The sequence below is a fragment of the Clupea harengus genome, chromosome 24, assembly GCF_900700415.2.
Source record: "Clupea harengus chromosome 24, Ch_v2.0.2, whole genome shotgun sequence".
Classification (NCBI taxonomy): Eukaryota; Metazoa; Chordata; class Actinopteri; order Clupeiformes; family Clupeidae; genus Clupea; species Clupea harengus.
Window position 1 is genome coordinate 18,154,603 of NC_045175.1, and position 21,246 is coordinate 18,175,848.

General features: G+C 37.9%; 2 protein-coding genes across 2 annotated transcripts in view; one reads left to right on the plus strand and one right to left on the minus strand.

Annotated features, from left to right (window-relative positions):
- Window positions 1-326: 326 nt before the first annotated feature.
- On the minus strand, window positions 327-16,122 carry LOC116219119 (ribonuclease inhibitor-like). The gene is made up of 11 exons (XM_042703523.1): window positions 15,989-16,122; window positions 15,534-15,704; window positions 12,442-12,612; window positions 9,725-9,898; window positions 9,488-9,511; window positions 8,559-8,732; window positions 5,234-5,407; window positions 3,673-3,846; window positions 3,260-3,377; window positions 1,702-1,761; window positions 327-335 (listed from the first exon to the last, which is right to left on the minus strand). The coding sequence occupies exons 1-11, from the start codon at window positions 16,120-16,122 to the stop codon at window positions 327-329; spliced, it is 1,383 nt and encodes a 460-aa protein (XP_042559457.1).
- A 3,904-nt stretch (window positions 16,123-20,026) lies between these two features.
- Window positions 20,027-21,246, plus strand: part of LOC116219120 (stonustoxin subunit beta-like) — a 15,635-nt gene continuing 14,415 nt past the window's right edge. The window contains exons 1-2 of the mRNA XM_031562082.1: window positions 20,027-20,107; window positions 20,533-20,606. Of these exons, the coding sequence (XP_031417942.1) occupies window positions 20,027-20,107; window positions 20,533-20,606 (155 nt within the window). The remainder of the gene's footprint in view (window positions 20,108-20,532; window positions 20,607-21,246) is intronic.

Below are 21,246 nucleotides of genomic sequence, written 5' to 3' on the forward strand. Positions count from 1 at the left end.
TTTATTCCATTTGAATGTGTAAGTGGTGATGTGTGATACAGAACTATGCTGATATTGTTCATGGTATCAGGAATCATGATATTGTAAGACCAACCTTAATGTCTGCAGTTTACAGTGAGGACTAGACAGTCCCTTAGAAAGCAGCTGAACTCCAGAATCTCTCAGGACATTGTGGCTCAGGTCCAGTTCTAGCAGGTAGTTTGTTGAATTCAGAAATGAGGACCCAACCTTACAGGACTCATGTGTGAGTTTACAGCCTTTAAGTCTTCAAGACAAAATGATAAAAAATTCTTTAAATGAATAAATATATGTGTGCAATAAGACAATCACTCAGCCTGAAACAAGAGACAACAGAGTCAGACTATACAAACAATATATTGTTTTAGATTATCTTTTATAACTGACCAAACTGTTTCCAGCTTGCATTTTTTATCTCTAAGTAAGTATTAAACAGACATACACACACACACACAAACACAGACACAACATTTCTGAGGAATTGCGATTGAATTTCACCTATTAAGCCTTTCTCATATGCCTCATAACTGACCTTAGTGTCTCCAGCTTGCATTGTGGATCTTTTAGTCCCACACAGAGCAAATTCATTCCCTCATCCTGCAGGTCATTGTCACCCATGTCCAGTTCTCTCAGATGGGAAGGTGTCCCTCGCAGCACTGATGCCATCATTTTACAGCTTTCTTTAGAGAGTCGACACTGATTTAGCCTGTTTATAAATGCAGATTAAACATTATTTTGTCGAGGTATCTCAGTTACAATGCTTTTATTCATGTTCATACACAGTTAAACACACTCTGTGTTTATAAGCATCTCTCTCAGCCAGTATGCAGAATACATTTCCAAAATGGTTCCAAGTTGTTATCATTGCTGTTAACAAGGCTTTACTCCCAGAACCCACCCAAAACTGTATTCACCAAACTCTCACACAATTGAAACTACAGCTATCAATATCAACCTCTGCAACCATCACTTCAACTTTTGTGCAGCACCCTCAAAGTATTGACTGTTTTACCACTGACAACATACTACAATTTGGGTTTTGTACTGAGCACTTCCACTTAAGGAATATACTGTCAGAGAGTATTTGAAATCTGAACATTTGTATACAGTGAAATACTGTAGTTCTGTTTTTGTATTGCTAAATACTGTAAAAGATATTCTAAACATGGACCTGTCAACACCATTGATTTATATCTGTGCTACTGTGTACAAAATAGCAACAAAACAAATATTGCAGCCATTTTTCCATATTACATGTATATACTGTAAGAGGTTGAAATGACATGCTTCAATATACAGTAAAAATGTCAAATCTGTTCTGCAGTTAACATTCTCCCCCTGCCACCAGTGTCGGTCAGTGTGTTGATTCTGTAAAAATAGTGCAAAAGACTGTAAATACTGTAAATATACAGTAATCAGAATTCTACTGTATATTTTGTAAATTACTTTAGTGAAACTACAGTACTGCATTGTATTGTGGCAACAAACTTTATAAAAGTATAGAAATGGTTGTTGCCAAGAGTGCAAATACAATGAAACACAGTACAGTAAATTGACTGCAAAGGCCAGCAAAGTGTCATTGTCATTGCGGAACGTACAAACAATTCATGCCACAGTATGACTGCTCAGGTTTGGCTGAACCCTTTGGCCAGCCTCTCTCATTGAGAGGTCACGATTGACTACGTGATCAATGACTCTCAGGACATTGTGGCTCAGGTCCAGCTCTAGCAGGTAGTTTGTTGACTTCAGAAATGAGGACACAACCTTACAGGACTCATGTGTGAGTTAACAGCCTTTAAGTCTACAAGACAACATGAAAAAAAATTCTTTAAATAAATAGATATATGTGTGCATTAAGACAATCACTCAGCCTGAAACAAGAGACAACAGAGTCAGACCCTGCATGAAATATCTTATTTTAGATTATCTTTTATAACTGACTAAACTGTTTCCAGCTTTCATTTTTGATCTCTAAGTAATTTTTAAACAGACATACACACACACACACACACAAACACAGACACAACATTTCTGAGGAATTGCGATTGAATTCCACCTATTAAGCCTTTCTTATATGCCTCATAACTGACCTCAGTGTCTCCAGCTTGCATTGTGGATCTCTTAGTCCCACAGAGAGCAAATTAACTCCCTCATCCTGCAGGTCATTGTCACCCATGTCCAGTTCTCTCAGATGGGAAGGTGTCCCTCGCAGCACTGATGCCATCATTTTACAGCTTTCTTTAGAGAGTCGACACTGACTTAGCCTGTTTATAAATTAAGATTAGACATTATTTTATCGAGGTATCTCAGTTACAATGCTTTTATTCGTGTTCATACACAGTTAAACACACTCTGTGTTTATAAGCATCTCTCTCAGCCAGTAAGCAGAATACATTTCCAAAATGGTTCCAAGTTGTTATCATTGCTGTTAACAAGGCTTTACTCCCAGAACCCACCCAAAGCTGTATTCACCAAACTCTCACATAATTGAAACTACAGCTATCAATATCAACCTCTGCAACCATCACTTCAACTTTTGTGCAGCACCCTCACCGTATTGACTGTTTTACCACTGACAACATATTAGAATTTCGGTTTTGTACTGAGCACTCTAACTTAAGGAATATACTGTCAGAGAGTATTTGAAATCTGAACATTTGTATACAGTGAAATACTGTAGTTCTGTTTTTGTATTGCTAAATACTGTAAAAGATATTCTAAACATGGACCTGTCAACACCATTGATTTACATCTGTTCTACTGTGTACAAAATAGCAACAAAACAAATATTGCAGCCATTTTTCCATATTACATGTATATACTGTAAGAGGTTGAAATGACATGCTTCAATATACAGTAAAAATATCAAATCTGTTCTGCAGTTAACATTCTCCCCCTGCCACCAGTGTGGGTCAGTGTGTTGATTCTGTAAAAATAGTGCAATAGGCTGTAAATAATGTAAATATACAGTAATCAGAATTCTACTGTATATTTTGTAAATTACTTTAGTGAAACTACAGTACTGCATTGTATTGTGTTAACAAACTTTATAAAAGTATAGAAATGGTTGTTGCCAAGAGTGCAAATACAGTGAAACACAGTATAGTAAATTGACTGCAAAGGCCAGCAAAGTGTCATTGTCATTGCGGAACGTACAAACAATTCATGCCACAGTATGACTGCTCAGGTTTGGCTGAACCCTTTGGCCAGCCTCTCTCATGGAGAGGTCACGATTGACTACGTGATCAATGACTCTCAGGACATTGTGGCTCAGATCCAGCTCTAGCAGGTAGTTTGTTGACTTCAGAAATGAGGACCCAACCTTACAGGACTGATGTGTGAGTTTACAGCCTTTAAGTCTACAAGACAACATGAAAAAAAATGCTTTAAATAAATAGATATATGTGTGCATTAAGACAATCACTCAGCCTGAAACAAGAGACAACAGAGTCAGACTATACATGAAATATCTTATTTTAGATTATCTTTTATAACTGACTAAACTGTTTCCAGCATTCATTTTTGATCTCTAAGTAATTTTTAAACAGACATACACACACACACACACACACACACAAACACAGACACAACATTTCTGAGGAATTGCGATTGAATTTCACCTATTAAGCCTTTCTTATATGCCTCATAACTGACCTCAGTGTCTCCAGCTTGCATTGTGGATCTCTTAGTCCCACAAAGAGCAAATTAACTCCCTCATCCTGCAGGTCATTGTCACCCATGTCCAGTTCTCTCAGATGGGAAGGTGTCCCTCGCAGCACTGATGCCATCATTTTACAGCTTTCTTTAGAGAGTCGACACTGATTTAGCCTGTTTATAAATGAAGATTAAACATTATTTTGTCGAGGTATCTCAGTTACAATGCTTTTATTCATGTTCATACACAGTTAAACACACTCTGTGTTTATAAGCATCTCTCTCAGCCAGTAAGCAGAATACATTTCCAAAATGGTTCCAAGTTGTTATGATTGCTGTTAACAAGGCTTACTCCCAGAACCCACCCAAAGCTGTATTCACCAAACTCTCACATAATTGAAACTACAGCTATCAATATCAACCTCTGCAACCATCACTTCAACTTTTGTGCAGCACCCTCACCGTATTGACTGTTTTACCACTGACAACATATTAGAATTTGGGTTTCGTACTGAGCACTCTAACTTAAGGAATATACTGTCAGAGAGTATTTGAAATCTGAACATTTGTATACAGTGAAATACTGTAGTTCGGTTTTTGTATTGCTAAATACTGTAAAAGATATTCTAAACATGGACTTGTCAACACCATTTATTTACATGTTCTACTGTGTACAAAATAGCAACAAAACAAATATTGCAGTCATTTTTCCATATTACATGTATATACTGTACGATGTCAAAATGACATGCTTCAATATACAGTAAAAATGTAAAATCTGTTCTGCAGTTAACATTCTCCCCCTGCCACCAGTGTGGATCAGTGTGTTGATTCTGTAAAAATAGTGCAATAGGCTGTAAATACTGTAAATATACAGTAATCAGAATTCTACTGTATATTTTGTAAATTACTTTAGTGAAACTACAGTACTGCATTGTATTGTGGCAACAAACTTCATAAAAGTATAGCAATGGTTGTTGCCAAGAGTGCAAATACAGTGAAACACAGTACAGTAAATTGACTGCAAAGGCCAGCAAAGTGTCATTGTCATTGCGGAACGTACAAACAATTCATGCCACAGTATGACTGCTCAGGTTTGGCTGAACCCTTTGGCCAGCCTCTCTCATGGAGAGGTCACGATTGACTACGTGATCAATGACTCTCAGGACATTGTGGCTCAGGTCCAGCTCTAGCAGGTAGTTTGTTGACTTCAGAAATGAGGACACAACCTTACAGGACTCATGTGTGAGTTTACAGCCTTTAAGTCTTCAAAACAAAATGAAAAAAAATGCTTTAAATAAATAAATATATGTGTGCAATAAGACAATCACTCAGCCTGAAACAAGAGACAACAGAGTCAGACTATCCATAAAATATATTGTTTTAGATTATCTTTTATAACTGACCGAACTGTTTCCAGCTTGCATTTTTGATCTCTAAGTAATTATTAAACAGACATACACCCACACACACACACACACACAAACACATACACAACATTTCTGAGGAATTGCGATTGAATTTCACCTATTAAGCCTTTCTCATATGCCTCTTAACTGACCTCAGTGTCTCCAGCTTGCATTGTGGATCTCTTAGTCCCACACAGAGCAAATTAACTCCCTCATCCTGCAGGTCATTGTCACCCATGTCCAGTTCTCTCAGATGGGAAGGTGTCCCTCGCAGCACTGATGCCATCATTTTACAGCTTTCTTTAGAGAGTCGACACTGATTTAGCCTGTTTATAAATGAAGATTAAACATTATATTGTCGAGGTATCTCAGTTACAATGCTTTTATTCATGTTCATACAGAGTTAAACACACTCTGTGTTTATAAGCATCTCTCTCAGCCAGTATGCAGAATACATTTCCAAAATGGTTCCAAGTTGTTATCATTGCTGTTATCAAGGCTTTACTCCCAGAACCCACCCAAAACTGTATTCGCCAAACTCTCACACAATTGAAACTACAGCTATCAATATCAACCTCTGCAACCATCACTTCAACTTTTGTGCAGCACCCTCACAGTATTGACTGTTTTACCACTGACAACATACTAGAATTTGGGTTTTATACTGAGCACTCTAACTTAAGGAATATACTGTCATAGAGTATTTGAAATCTAAACATTGGTATACAGTGAAATACTGTAGTTCTGTTTTTGTGTTGCTAAATACTCTAAAAGATATTCTAAACATGGATCTGTCAACACCATTGATTTTTATCTGTTCTACTGTGCACAAAATGGCAAATTGCAGTCATTTTTCCATATTACATGTATATACTTTAAGATGTCAAAATGACATGCTTCAATATACAGTAAAAATGTCAAATCTGTTCTGCAGTTAACATTCTCCCCCTGCCACCAGTGTTGGTCAGTGTGTTGATTCTTTACAAATTGTGCAATAGGCTTTAAATACTGTAAATATACACTATTTAGAATTATACTGTATATTTTGTAAATTACTTCAGTGAAACTACAGTACTGCATTGTATTGTGGCAACAAACTTCATAAAAGTATAGAAATGGTTGTTGCCAAGAGTGCAAATACAGTGAAACACAGTACAGTAAATTGACTGCAAAGGCCAGCAAAGTGTCATTGTCATTGCGGAACGTACAAACAATTTATGCCACAGTATGACTGCTCAGGTTTGGCTGAACCCTTTGGCCAGCCTCTCTCATGGATAGGTCATGATTGACTACGTGATCAATGACTGTTGCCCTAATTTCATTAGAGCATCTTACACGAACGCCACATCCCCTGACCGGGGCCCCTCTACCTCTATCACGGCCACTTCATTGTCTTTGTACTAGTCCTTGCTGAGGTTGTTGGTGGCGGCCTCCTCGATCCATGCTTGGTATCAACTACAATCTCTTGACCTCTTTTATAGGTTGAGAACTACTTGATTAATGCACAGAGAGTTCACACAGGTGCTGACGATATTTAGAATATAGAGAACAGTTTCAGTAGGCTACTACTTAGTGTCTGCAATGTGTTGACATGGTTATTCAATTAGGTTCTGTGGCTCTCTCTGAGAAGTGTGTTAAATGTTTTGAAAAGTGGTTAAAACTCAAAGAAAATGGTGTGAAAGTAATGAGAAATAGTTAACCCATTCACCAGAGAAGACTCTTGATGTGCAAAGAAGGTGTGAGCATTAGATTAAGTTGACCCATGATTTGCTACGTGTATGTAAGCAATCAAGAAAAAACTGTATTTCAAGTGTAAAAAAAAATACAGCATCTCTCCATCTAGAGTGATCTAAAATTTGTCTGGTTTTGAACTAAAAGTTAACTGTTTTGAACAAAGTATCTAAATATCTGCAAAAATTGCTGTAGTTGCACTTTATTTAGCTGGTGGTGAACATTGACTGGTATCCATGAATTTTGGAAGAAGCGGTTATTGAATGCATTTTGTATCTAAGTAATGTAAAAGTGTCCACAGTTTGGACGAGTTTGGTGAACGTTTTAAGGGTTTTGAAAAAGTGGACATTGTATTGAGACAAGTGTGAAAATGATTGGAAAAACTGTAAAGTCATTTTTGTTCCATGTCTAGTTAGAGAAGCTGGTGAATATTTATGCAAAGGCATGATCTTTCTCCCTTGATGCGCCTCAATGTTCCTGATTTTTTTTACCGTTGCCTGACTGAGGTCTCAATTCCTGTGGTATAAAATGACTAACACATCTTGGCCTCTTGGGGAACCTCTCTGTCAGATACATTTTCATTAATTCCAAATGGGTTAACAGACTTTTACTACAAACAATACAAACGGGAAACTTTGTATCAGTTCTACTTAAACATTACAAATGCTCTTAAAGTAATGAATAAAAACATATCATGTAAACTGATTACATAATTTTATGGCTGGCTCTGAATAGGCAGCAATTATACAAGTGTAAAAGTGTGGTATACAAATCCACAACAATTCCAACAAACACTGATTGATTGGTAAATCCATACCATGGGTCAAAATAATTATAATTATCTCCTGAAGAAATATCACTTTGCTTCTTTTATCTTTGAAAGTACACCCTGAATCGATTTACTGACCATCTACACACAAGCATTTGATATTCTGTGTTAAACCTTCATTACACCATTACATCTATGTAGTGTACCAGAAGACATGGATAGGTGTCAGGAGTGTTCGGTCACTTCCTCCAAAATGCAAATGGTTTAGTATAGACCGAAGTGTGAACAGTTCATGGACAGCAAACTAATCTAGCACATGCATCAAAATCTCCAATCAAGAGTGATACTAGAATGAAAGTCAAACACCAACCTTAATGTCTTTAGTTTGCAGTGAGGGCTACTTAGTCCTGCAGAGAGAAGCTTAACTCCAGACTCCTTCAGATCATTGTTTGTGAGGTCCAGTTCTGTCAGGGAGACCAATGACTGCAGAGCAGAGGCTACAGCCTGATAGGATACCTCTGTTAGCTTACAGTCAGCAAGTCTGCATAGAGTGAGAGGTAAAGAGACAGAGAGTTGAACATGGCATGGTAGCTTGACTAAAAACAATACTGTTCTAAAGTTTAGAATGACACAGACAACTCCAGAATCTCTCAGATCATTGTTACTAAGGTCCAGCTGTAGCAGGCCGTTTGGTGACTGCAGAGCACAGGCCACAATCTCACAGGATTTATCACTGAGTCTATGACCAGCAGTATCTGCTAATCATATACAAAAGTTTAGTAGTATGATTCCATGTTGGGAACATAGGAGCTAACCTCATGGATATCATTGTATCATCTATCATCTCTTGTGTGAATGCATCTTTAAATAAGCATTTTCTCCTGTTTTTTCAGGAAATTGCATTCATTACATCTTCAGCCTGCAAAATCTATCTTCAATACGTAATTTTTAAGTGAAGAAAACTTTAGAGAACATACCGAAGTTTTTCAATTTTAAAGTGAGGATCCTTCAGTGTAGCAAATAACAGGTTCTTTGCTGATTTTCCAGGATTATTGTTGCTCATATCCAGCTCTTTCACACAGGAAGGGTTTGCCATCAGAGTGAGTGCCAGACAAACATAACCGTCATCTGAGATATGGTTATCAGAGAGCCTGAAAGAGAACACACACAATTTCATACACGTACAGAGAGGGAGGGAGAGAGAGAGAGAGAGTTGTGACGAAACATAGCTATCTTGAATATCAAGCCCCGTAAACCCCAAGGAAACAGTCTGGATCATTTTACATTAGCTTCTGATTCATGATAGCACTGGCAATGATTGACTGTATCAATAACATCCCTTCCCATCCCTTATCTCTTACTACTGGACAGTAGTGTAGATTTGGGCCCATTAATGCTGAGGTAAAGACAAGACTTTTGCATTCAGATTAAATGTAAATGTAACAAGCACGTCTAATAATATTGCTGGGGTGTACTCTGGCAAAGAAAGAAAGAAAGCAGTACATCCAGGCTTGTTAGCATGGCAGTCAGAGCACATACTCAGTGTAGTATTGGAGCTCCATTATATGAAATATGAACAAGAAAAACATTATCACTGGCCAACAGTCCCACTAATTACACTTCAGGAAATCAGCAAGTCAACCCCTACACTCTCAACATTCCAGAGCCACAGTGAAAGGCTTATTAAAGAGCAAACTCTCATCCATGTTCACATGAGTCCTTCCACACTAGACATTCAGTATGTCAACGACATCAGAGGCTTGTAATAGTCGAGCCTGAAGTGAGATTCTTCTAACCGTAGATCCCTGATGTTCTATTAATGAAAAATGCTAATTGTCAAGAAGCATCCAGGCTCCTACAGATGACAATCGAGCTGACAGTCCAGCACAGCAATACATTAGCCTACATGATGCTCATGATGACACTCAGCCTGAAACACGAGACAACAGAGTCAGACTATACATACAATATATTGTTTTAGATTATCTTTTATAACTGACCAAACTGTTTCCAGCTTGCATTTTTGATCTCTAAGTAATTATTAAACAGACATACACACACACACACAAACACAGACACAACATTTCTGAGGAATTGTGATTGAATTTCACCTATTAAGCCTCTCATATGCCTCATAACTGACCTCAGTGTCTCCAGCTTGCATTGTGGATCTCTTAGTCCCACACAGAGCAAATTAATTCCCTCATCCTGCAGGTCATTGTCACTCATGTCCAGTTCTCTCAGATGGGAAGGTGTCCCTCGCAGCACTGATGCCATCATTTTACAGCTTTCTTTAGAGAGTCGACACTGATTTAGCCTGTTTATAAATGAAGATTAAACATTATATTTTCGAGGTCTGTCAGTTACAATGCTTTTATTCATGTTCATACACAGTTAAACACACTCTGTGTTTATAAGCATCTCTCTCAGCCAGTATGCAGAATACATTTCCAAAATGGTTCCAAGTTGTTATCATTGCTGTTAACAAGGCTTTACTCCCAGAACCCACCCAAAACTGTATTCACCAAACTCTCACACAATTGAAACTACAGCTATCAATATCAACCTCTGCAACCATCACTTCAACTTTTGTGCAACACCCTCACAGTATTGACTGTTTTACCACTGACAACATACTAGAATTTGGGTTTTACATTGAGCACTCTAACTTAAGGAATATACTGTCAGATAGTATTTGAAATCTGAACATTTATATACAGTGAAATACTGTAGTTCTGTTTTTGTATTGCTAAATACTGTAAAAGATATTCTAAACATGGACCTGTCAACACCATTGATTTACATCTGTTCTACTGTGTACAAAATGGCAAATTGCAGTCATTTTTCCATATTACATGTATTTACTGTAAGAAGTCGAAATGACATGCTTCAATATCCAGTAAAACTGTCAAATCTGTTCTGCAGTTAACATGCTCCCCCTGCCACCAGTGTGGGTCAGTGTGTTGATTCTTTAAAAATAGTGCAATAGGCTTTAAATACTGTAAATACACACTAATCAGAATTCTACTGTATATTTTGTAAATTACTTTAGTGAAACTACAGTACTGCATTGTATTGTGGCAACAAACTTTATAAAAGTATAGAAATGGTTGTTGCCAAGAGTGCAAATACAGTGAAACACAGTACAGTAAATTGACTGCAAAGGCCAGCAAAGTGTCATTGTCATTGCGGAACGTACAAACAATTTATGCCACAGTATGACTGCTCAGGTTTGGCTGAACCCTTTGGCCAGCCTCTCTCATGGATAGGTCATGATTGACTACGTGATCAATGACTGTTGCCCTAATTTCATTAGAGCATCTTACACGAACGCCACATCCCCTGACAGGGGCCCCTCTACCTCTACCACAGCCACTTCCTTGTCTTCGTACTAGTCCTTGCTGAGGTTGTTGGTGGCGGCCTCCTCGATCCATGCTTGGTATCAACTACAATCTCTTGACCTCTTTTATAGGTTGAGAACTACTTGATTAATGCACAGAGAGTTCACACAGGTGCTGACGATATTTAGAATATAGAGAACAGTGTCAGTAAGCTACTACTTAGTGTCTGCAATGTGTTGACATGGTTATTCAATTAGGTTCCGTGGCTCTCTCTGAGAAGTGTGTTAAATGTTTTGAAAAGTGGTTAAAACTCAAAGAAAATGGTGTGAAAGTAATGAGAAATAGTTAACCCATTCACCAGAGAAGACTCTTGATGTGCAAAGAAGGTGTGAGCATTAGATTAAGTTGACCCATGATTTGCTACGTGTGTGTAAGCAATCAAGAAAAAACTGTATTTCAAGTGTAAAAAAAAATACAGCATCTCTCCATCTAGAGTGATCTAAAATTTGTCTGGTTTTGAACTAAAAGTTAACTGTTTTGAACAAAGTATCTAAATATCTGCAAAAATTGCTGTAGTTGCACTTTATTTAGCTGGTGGTGAACATTGACTGGTATCCATGAATTTTGGAAGAAGCGGTTATTGAATGCATTTTGTATCTAAGTAATGTAAAAGTGTCCACAGTTTGGACGAGTTTGGTGAACGTTTTAAGGGTTTTGAAAAAGTGGACATTGTATTGAGACAAGTGTGAAAATGATTGGAAAAACTGTAAAGTCATTTTTGTTCCATGTCTAGTTAGAGAAGCTGGTGAATATTTATGCAAAGGCATGATCTTTCTCCCTTGATGCGCCTCAATGTTCATGATTTTTTTACCGTTGCCTGACTGAGGTCTCAATTCCTGTGGTATAAAATGACTAACACATCTTGGCCTCTTGGGGAACCTCTCTGTCAGATACATTTTCATTAATTCCAAACGGGTTAACAGACTTTTACTACAAACAATACAAACGGGAAACTTTGTATCAGTTCTACTTAAACATTACAAATGCTCTTAAAGTAATGAATAAAAATATATCATGAAAACTGATTACATAATTTTATGGCTGGCTCTGAATAGGCAGCAATTATACAAGTGTAAAAGTGTGGTATACAAATCCACAACAATTCCAACAAACACTGATTGATTGGTAAATCCATACCATGGGTCAAAATAATTATAATTATCTCCTGAAGAAATATCACTTTGCTTCTTTTATCTTTGAAAGTACACCATGAATCGATTTACTGACCATCTACACACAAGCATTTGAGATTCTGTGTTAAACCTTCATTACACCATTACATCTATGTAGTGTACCAGAAGACATGGATAGGTGTCAGGAGTGTTCGGTCACTTCCTCCAAAATGCAAATGGTTTAGTATAGACCGAAGTGTGAACAGTTCATGGACAGCAAACTAATCTAGCACATGCATCAAAATCTCCAATCAAGAGTGATACTAGAATGAAAGTCAAACACCAACCTTAATGTTTTTAGTTTGCAGTGAGAGCTACTTAGTCCTGCAGAGAGAAGCTTAACTCCAGACTCCTTCAGATCATTGTTTGTGAGGTCCAGTTCTGTCAGGGAGACCAATGACTGCAGAGCAGAGGCTACAGCCTGATAGGATACCTCTGTTAGCTTACAGTCAGCAAGTCTGCATAGAGTGAGAGGTAAAGAGACAGAGGGCCTCATTTAATAACAGGATTGCGCCCATTTCAGGAGTAAAATAGCGGGTAAAGACATAAAACCCTATTTCCAAAGGAGGCGCACCTGAGTAAAAGCGCAGATTACCGCTGCTAGGAAGTGGGTGTGGGAAAGTGGGTGTTCGTCGCAAAGAGATGGGAGGAGATGCGTAAAGTGCGCCTAATTATGTATTAGTAATGAAACAAGAGGTGTTTTAGCATGACATATCAGCTGCTAAATGAAAACTATGTGCCTGCGAGAAATTTGAAAAATGTTTTTATTTGATATATCATTTAATATAGGCATACAAACAAATAGAATTACAAACTGTCCCACCAGCTAGCTGTTCGGAAAAAGTCCGGCCACGTCTTACCCAGAATCGCCGTTTATTGTATGGTTTAAACGGTATTTCATAGTTCAAGCACACCTAGTACAGTGCACACCTTCTGCGTAGGAGTAACGCGTATCTATTCAGGAAAAGTACTTGTACTCGAAGTACACTAACTAAACTACCGGTAAGTAAATTGTAGAGACAGAGCAGCATATTAATTTCACCTTCCATGTTTATTTTGACGTTATAGCCTCTCAAGCACAAGCTACCCCCAGTGCCATGGCAACCTACAACTACAGTTTTCAAATGTATCTGCCTAGGGCAGCGTTTTTGAAAAGCATGGTTTTCAGTGTTGGAATACGCCGTTTTAAAGTAAGGGGTGTCGTGTATTCCTACCAGACTATTTAACGGGAGCAGTTAACCTGGATATTAACTATCCTAGCTATCTCTAGCTTAGAGACCCATCTTAACAGTTTTCAGTTGCCTGTGTGTGATTAACTCATGTTAATATGTGTGAATATGAACTTTCCTGTGAACATACCCTGAGGGGTAACCATAGCAACCCAGAAACTCAATGTTTGCTGAAAAGTTTAATTTCCCCAAATCAGCTCACCAATAAAAGACAGTCTTGAATTCAAAGTGATCACAACTTTTAATGTGGACGGAAGGGCTAAACGGAGAAATGTTTATGAGTTTCTATATTTACCTGGGTTAGTTTGCTGTAACCTCGTGAACCAAAAGCTCTAATTCTAATTTTAGCTCATCATCCACGGTGGAACACGCAGGCTCTTTCTTCCCTATTTTCGCGGAGCGCTAAATAACACTAATGGGCGGTGTTAGGCGCAGATGACGCGACGAGGGTTCTTGTTTGATAAATAGGATGCAAAATACCGTGCGTTATTTGCGGTTTGGCAAAGGCGCAGATTAAGCTACGGTCACAATGTTAGTAAATTAAGCCCAGAGAGTTGAACATGGCATGGTAGCTTTACTAAAAACAATACTGTTCTAAAGTTTAGAATGACACAGACAACTCCAGAATCTCTCAGATCATTGTTACTAAGGTCCAGCTGTAGCAGGCTGTTTGGTGACTGCAGAGCACAGGCCACAATCTCACAGGATTTATCACTGAGTCTATGACCAGCAGTATCTGCTAATCATATACAAAAGTTTAGTAGTATGATTCCATGTTGGGAACATAGGAGCTAACCTCATGGATATCATTGTATCATCTATCATCTCTTGTGTGAATGCATCTTTAAGTCCTGTTTTTTCAGGAAATTGCATTCATTACATCTTCAGCCTGCAAAATCTATCTTCAATACGTAATTTTTAAGTGAAGAAAACTTTAGAGAACATACCGAAGTTTTTCAATTTTAAAGTGAGGATCCTTCAGTGTAGCAAATAACAGGTTCTTTGCTGATTTTCCAGGATTATTGTTGCTCATATCCAGCTCTTTCACACAGGAAGGGTTTGCCATCAGAGTGAGTGCCAGACAAACATAACCGTCATCTGAGATATGGTTATCAGAGAGCCTGAAAGAGAACACACACAATTTCATACACATACAGAGAGGGAGGGAGAGAGAGAGAGAGAGTTGTGACGAAACATAGCTATCTTGAATATCAAGCCCCGTAAACCCCAAGGAATCAGTCTGGATCATTTTACATTAGCTTCTGATTCATGATAGCACTGGCAATGATTGAGTGTATCAATAACATCCCTTCCCATCCCTTATCTCTTACTACTGGACAATAGTGTAGATTTGGGCCCATCAATGCTGAGGTAAAGACAAGACTTTTGCATTCAGATTAAATGTAAATGTAACAAGCACGTCTAATAATATTGCTGGGGTGTACTCTGGCAAAGAAAGAAAGAAAGCAGTACATCCAGGCTTGTTAGCATGGCAGTCAGAGCACATACTCAGTGTAGTATTGGAGCTCCATTATATGAAATATGAACAAGAAAAACATTATCACTGGCCAACAGTCCCACTAATTACACTTTAGGAAATCAGCAAGTCAACCCCTACACTCTCAACATTCCAGAGCCACAGTGAAAGGCTTATTAAAGAGCAAACTCTCATCCATGTTCACATGAGTCCTTCCACACTAGACATTCAGTATGTCAACGACATCAGAGGCTTGTAATATTCGAGCCTGAAGTGAGATTCTTCTAACCGTAGATCCCTGATGTTCTATTATTGGAAAATGCTAATTGTCAAGAAGCATCCAGGCTCCTACAGATGACAATCGAGCTGACAATCCAGCACAGCAATACATTAGCCTACATGATGCTGTTTAATGTTTGCAGTACAACTGGGAAAAGTACAAAACTAAATGTATCATCTATCATTGTGTAAGCAATTCAAATGAAAACATATTTAAGAACAGTACACTTCCATTATCCTGACATTTACGTACTTCAATTGAAATAAAAAACACACTATACACTCAATACAGCCTCACTGTTTATTCCATTTGAATGTTTAAGTGGTGATGTGTGATACAGAACTATGCTGATATTGTTCATGGTATCAGGAATCATGATATTGTAAGACCAACCTTAATGTCTGCAGTTTACAGTGAGGACTAGACAGTCCCTTAGAAAGCAGCTGAACTCCAGAATCTCTCAGGACATTGTTGCCCAGGTCCAGTTCTAGCAGGTAGTTTGTTGACTTCAGAAATGAGGACACAACCTTACAGGACTCATGTGTGAGTTTACAGCCTTTAAGTCTACAAGACAACATGAAAAACAAATGTTTTAAATAAATAAATATATGTGTGCGATAAGACAATCACTCAGCCTGAAACACGAGACAACAGAGTCAGACTATACATACAATATATTGTTTTAGATTATCTTTTATAACTGACCAAACTGTTTCCAGCTTGCATTTTTGATCTCTAAGTAATTATTAAACAGACATACACACACACACACAAACACAGACACAACATTTCTGAGGAATTGTGATTGAATTTCACCTATTAAGCCTCTCATATGCCTCATAACTGACCTCAGTGTCTCCAGCTTGCATTGTGGATCTCTTAGTCCCACACAGAGCAAATTAATTCCCTCATCCTGCAGGTCATTGTCACCCATGTCCAGTTCTCTCAGATGGGAAGGTGTCCCTCGCAGCACTGATGCCATCATTTTACAGCTTTCTTTAGAGAGTAGACACTGATTTAGCCTGTTTATAAATGAAGATTAAACATTATATTGTCGAGGTCTGTCAGTTACAATGCTTTTATTCATGTTCATACACAGTTAAACACACTCTGTGTTTATAAGCATCTCTCTCAGCCAGTATGCAGAATACATTTCCAAAATGGTTCCAAGTTGTTATCATTGCTGTTAACAAGGCTTTACTCCCAGAACCCACCCAAAACTGTATTCACCAAACTCTCACACAATTGAAACTACAGCTATCAATATCAACCTCTGCAACCATCACTTCAACTTTTGTGCAACACCCTCACAGTATTGACTGTTTTACCACTGACAACATACTAGAATTTGGGTTTTACATTGAGCACTCTAACTTAAGGAATATACTGTCAGATAGTATTTGAAATCTGAACATTTATATACAGTGAAATACTGTAGTTCTGTTTTTGTATTGCTAAATACTGTAAAAGATATTCTAAACATGGACCTGTCAACACCATTGATTTACATCTGTTCTACTGTGTACAAAATGGCAAATTGCAGTCATTTTTCCATATTACATGTATTTACTGTAAGAAGTCGAAATGACATGCTTCAATATCCAGTAAAACTGTCAAATCTTTTCTGCAGTTAACATGCTCCCCCTGCCACCAGTGTGGGTCAGTGTGTTGATTCTTTAAAAATAGTGCAATAGGCTTTAAATACTGTAAATATACACTAATCAGAATTCTACTGTATATTTTGTAAATTACTTTAGTGAAACTACAGTACTGCATTGTATTGTGGCAACAAACTTTATAAAAGTATAGAAATGGTTGTTGCCAAGAGTGCAAATACAGTGAAACACAGTACAGTAAATTGACTGCAAAGGCCAGCAAAGTGTCATTGTCATTGCGGAACGTACAAACAATTTATGCCACAGTATGACTGCTCAGGTTTGGCTGAACCCTTTGGCCAGCCTCTCTCATGGATAGGTCATGATTGACTACGTGATCAATGACTGTTGCCCTAATTTCATTAGAGCATCTTACACGAACGCCACATCCCCTGACAGGGGCCCCTCTACCTCTACCACAGCCACTTCCTTGTCTTCGTACTAGTCCTTGCTGAGGTTGTTGGTGGCGGCCTCCTCGATCCATGCTTGGTATCAACTACAATCTCTTGACCTCTTTTATAGGTTGAGAACTACTTGATTAATGCACAGAGAGTTCACACAGGTGCTGACGATATTTAGAATATAGAGAACAGTTTCAGTAAGCTACTACTTAGTGTCTGCAATGTGTTGACATGGTTATTCAAATAGGTTCCGTGGCTCTCTCTGAGAAGTGTGTTAAATGTTTTGAAAAGTGGTTAAAACTCAAAGAAAATGGTGTGAAAGTAATGAGAAATAGTTAACCCATTCACCAGAGAAGACTCTTGATGTGCAAAGAAGGTGTGAGCATTAGATTAAGTTGACCCATGATTTGCTACGTGTGTGTAAGCAATCAAGAAAAAACTGTATTTCAAGTGTAAAAAAAAATACAGCATCTCTCCATCTAGAGTGATCTAAAATTTGTCTGGTTTTGAACTAAAAGTTAACTGTTAACTGAACAAAGTATCTAAATATCTGCAAAAATTGCTGTAGTTGCACTTTATTTAGCTGGTGGTGAACATTGACTGGTATCCATGAATTTTGGAAGAAGCGGTTATTGAATGCATTTTGTATCTAAGTAATGTAAAAGTGTCCACAGTTTGGACGAGTTTGGTGAACGTTTTAAGGGTTTTGAAAAAGTGGACATTGTATTGAGACAAGTGTGAAAATGATTGGAAAAACTGTAAAGTCATTTTTGTTCCATGTCTAGTTAGAGAAGCTGGTGAATATTTATGCAAAGGCATGATCTTTCTCCCTTGATGCGCCTCAATGTTCCTGATTTTTTTACCGTTGCCTGACTGAGGTCTCAATTCCTGTGGTATAAAATGACTAACACATCTTGGCCTCTTGGGGAACCTCTCTGTCAGATACATTTTCATTAATTCCAAACGGGTTAACAGACTTTTACTACAAACAATACAAACGGGAAACTTTGTATCAGTTCTACTTAAACATTACAAATGCTCTTAAAGTAATGAATAAAAACATATCATGAAAACTGATTACATAATTTTATGGCTGGCTCTGAATAGGCAGCAATTATACAAGTGTAAAAGTGTGGTATACAAATCCACAACAATTCCAACAAACACTGATTGATTGGTAAATCCATACCATGGGTCAAAATAATTATAATTATCTCCTGAAGAAATATCACTTTGCTTCTTTTATCTTTGAAAGTACACCCTGAATCGATTTACTGACCATCTACACACAAGCATTTGAGATTCTGTGTTAAACCTTCATTACACCATTACATCTATGTAGTGTACCAGAAGACATGGATAGGTGTCAGGAGTGTTCGGTCACTTCCTCCAAAATGCAAATGGTTTAGTATAGACCGAAGTGTGAACAGTTCATGGACAGCAAACTAATCTAGCACATCATGATGACACTCAGCCTGAAACACGAGACAACAGAGTCAGACTATACATACAATATATTGTTTTAGATTATCTTTTATAACTGACCAAACTGTTTCCAGCTTGCATTTTTGATCTCTAAGTAATTATTAAACAGACATACACACACACACACAAACACAGACACAACATTTCTGAGGAATTGTGATTGAATTTCACCTATTAAGCCTCTCATATGCCTCATAACTGACCTCAGTGTCTCCAGCTTGCATTGTGGATCTCTTAGTCCCACACAGAGCAAATTAATTCCCTCATCCTGCAGGTCATTGTCACCCATGTCCAGTTCTCTCAGATGGGAAGGTGTCCCTCGCAGCACTGATGCCATCATTTTACAGCTTTCTTTAGAGAGTCGACACTGATTTAGCCTGTTTATAAATGAAGATTAAACATTATATTGTCGAGGTCTGTCAGTTACAATGCTTTTATTCATGTTCATACACAGTTAAACACACTCTGTGTTTATAAGCATCTCTCTCAGCCAGTATGCAGAATACATTTCCAAAATGGTTCCAAGTTGTTATCATTGCTGTTAACAAGGCTTTACTCCCAGAACCCACCCAAAACTGTATTCACCAAACTCTCACACAATTGAAACTACAGCTATCAATATCAACCTCTGCAACCATCACTTCAACTTTTGTGCAACACCCTCACAGTATTGACTGTTTTACCACTGACAACATACTAGAATTTGGGTTTTACATTGAGCACTCTAACTTAAGGAATATACTGTCAGATAGTATTTGAAATCTGAACATTTATATACAGTGAAATACTGTAGTTCTGTTTTTGTATTGCTAAATACTGTAAAAGATATTCTAAACATGGACCTGTCAACACCATTGATTTACATCTGTTCTACTGTGTACAAAATGGCAAATTGCAGTCATTTTTCCATATTACATGTATTTACTGTAAGAAGTCAAAATGACATGCTTCAATATCCAGTAAAACTGTCAAATCTGTTCTGCAGTTAACATGCTCCCCCTGCCACCAGTGTGGGTCAGTGTGTTGATTCTTTAAAAATAGTGCAATAGGCTTTAAATACTGTAAATATACACTAATCAGAATTCTACTGTATATTTTGTAAATTACTTTAGTGAAACTACAGTACTGCATTGTATTGTGGCAACAAACTTTATAAAAGTATAGAAATGGTTGTTGCCAAGAGTGCAAATACAGTGAAACACAGTACAGTAAATTGACTGCAAAGGCCAGCAAAGTGTCAGCACTCTGGCTGTTCATTCATTAGCCAAAGTGCTGCTCCTATATAACAAGCTAACCAGGTAGGATGATACTGGTGTTTGTAATGCACAAGACGCTTCCGGGTAGCATGCGTTTCGCTGCCGAAGGTCTCGGTTGGAAGACAACAAGCGAACACACCCTGCTGTATTCTATAGGAAGACAAGTCCAGGTAAACTTTCCCTACGTAGCTCACGTTAACGGTTTGAAATGCTTGTGTGTAAGCTCCGTATGGATGGATGTGACATAGCATCTGTTCACATTTATAACTGACCAAACTGTTTCCAGCTAGCATTTTTGATATCTAAGTATTTTTGATCCTTTCCCTTTATAAACTGCACACAGTCTCATACAGATGAATACAACAGGACACAGATGTACATGAAGACAGCAGATGCAGTGTTATCTCTATCTCTGGCTCTTTTGCTTGTTCTCTGAGTTTCATGAATAGAAAAAAAACAGACAAACACACACACAAACACACAAGCACAGATACAACATTTATGAGGAATTGCGATTGAATTTCACCTATTAAGCCTTTCTTATATGCCTCATAACTGACCTCAGTGTCTCCAGCTTGCATTGTGGATCTCTTAGTCCCACACAGAGCAGCTTAATTCCCTCATCCTGCAGGTCATTGTCACCCATGTCCAGTTCTCTCAGATGGGAAGGTGTCCCTCGCAGCACTAATGCAATCATTTGACAGCTTTCTTTAGAGAGTCGACACTGATTTAGCCTGTTTATAAATGAAGATTAAACATTATATTGTCGAGGTATCTCAGTTACAATGCTTTTATTCATGTTCATACACAGTTAAACACACTCAGTGTTTATAAGCATCTCTCTCAGCCAGTTTGCAGAATACATTTTCAAAATTCCAAAATGGTCCCAAGTTGTTATCTTTGCTGTTACCAAGGTTTTACTCCCACAACCCACCCAAAACTGTACTCACCAAACTCTCCTGGAGACTTTCACTACAGGAAGCAGTCTGTAGAGCCCATACTCTGATCTCATGTATTTCTTCAGATCAAACTCATTCATGTCTTTAGCTGACATCAGCAGCAGATAAGCCAAAGCTGAACACTGGGCTGGAGTCAGGTTCTTCTCCTCATCTGCTGAGTTTATGTACCTGGGAAACATTTTAAACACATTCATAATCTTAGTGATACTTAAAGCGCCTCTTATTATTAGCCTCTTATTTAAAAAGAGAATGCATCTCTCTACTTTCAAACAAAGATGATTGTTTTGGACACCTAGATAATCATTTTGACACAAGTTGAAAAAATAGTTTGAGGACTTTTCCTTTATCTG

Excerpts from the sequence above, each read along its gene's own strand:
- LOC116219119 (XM_042703523.1), bottom strand. The coding sequence starts at position 16,122 with ATGGCATCAGTGCTGCGAGGGACACCTTCCCATCTGAGAGAACTGGAC. Across the intron at positions 12,613-15,533 it reads TGTAAACTGCAGACATTAAG|ACTTGCTGACTGTAAGCTAA; the intron begins GTTGGTCTTACA and ends CACTCTATGCAG. Across the intron at positions 9,512-9,724 it reads TGCAAGCTGGAGACACTGAG|GCTGAGTGTCATCATGAGCA; the intron begins GTCAGTTATGAG and ends CTCGTGTTTCAG.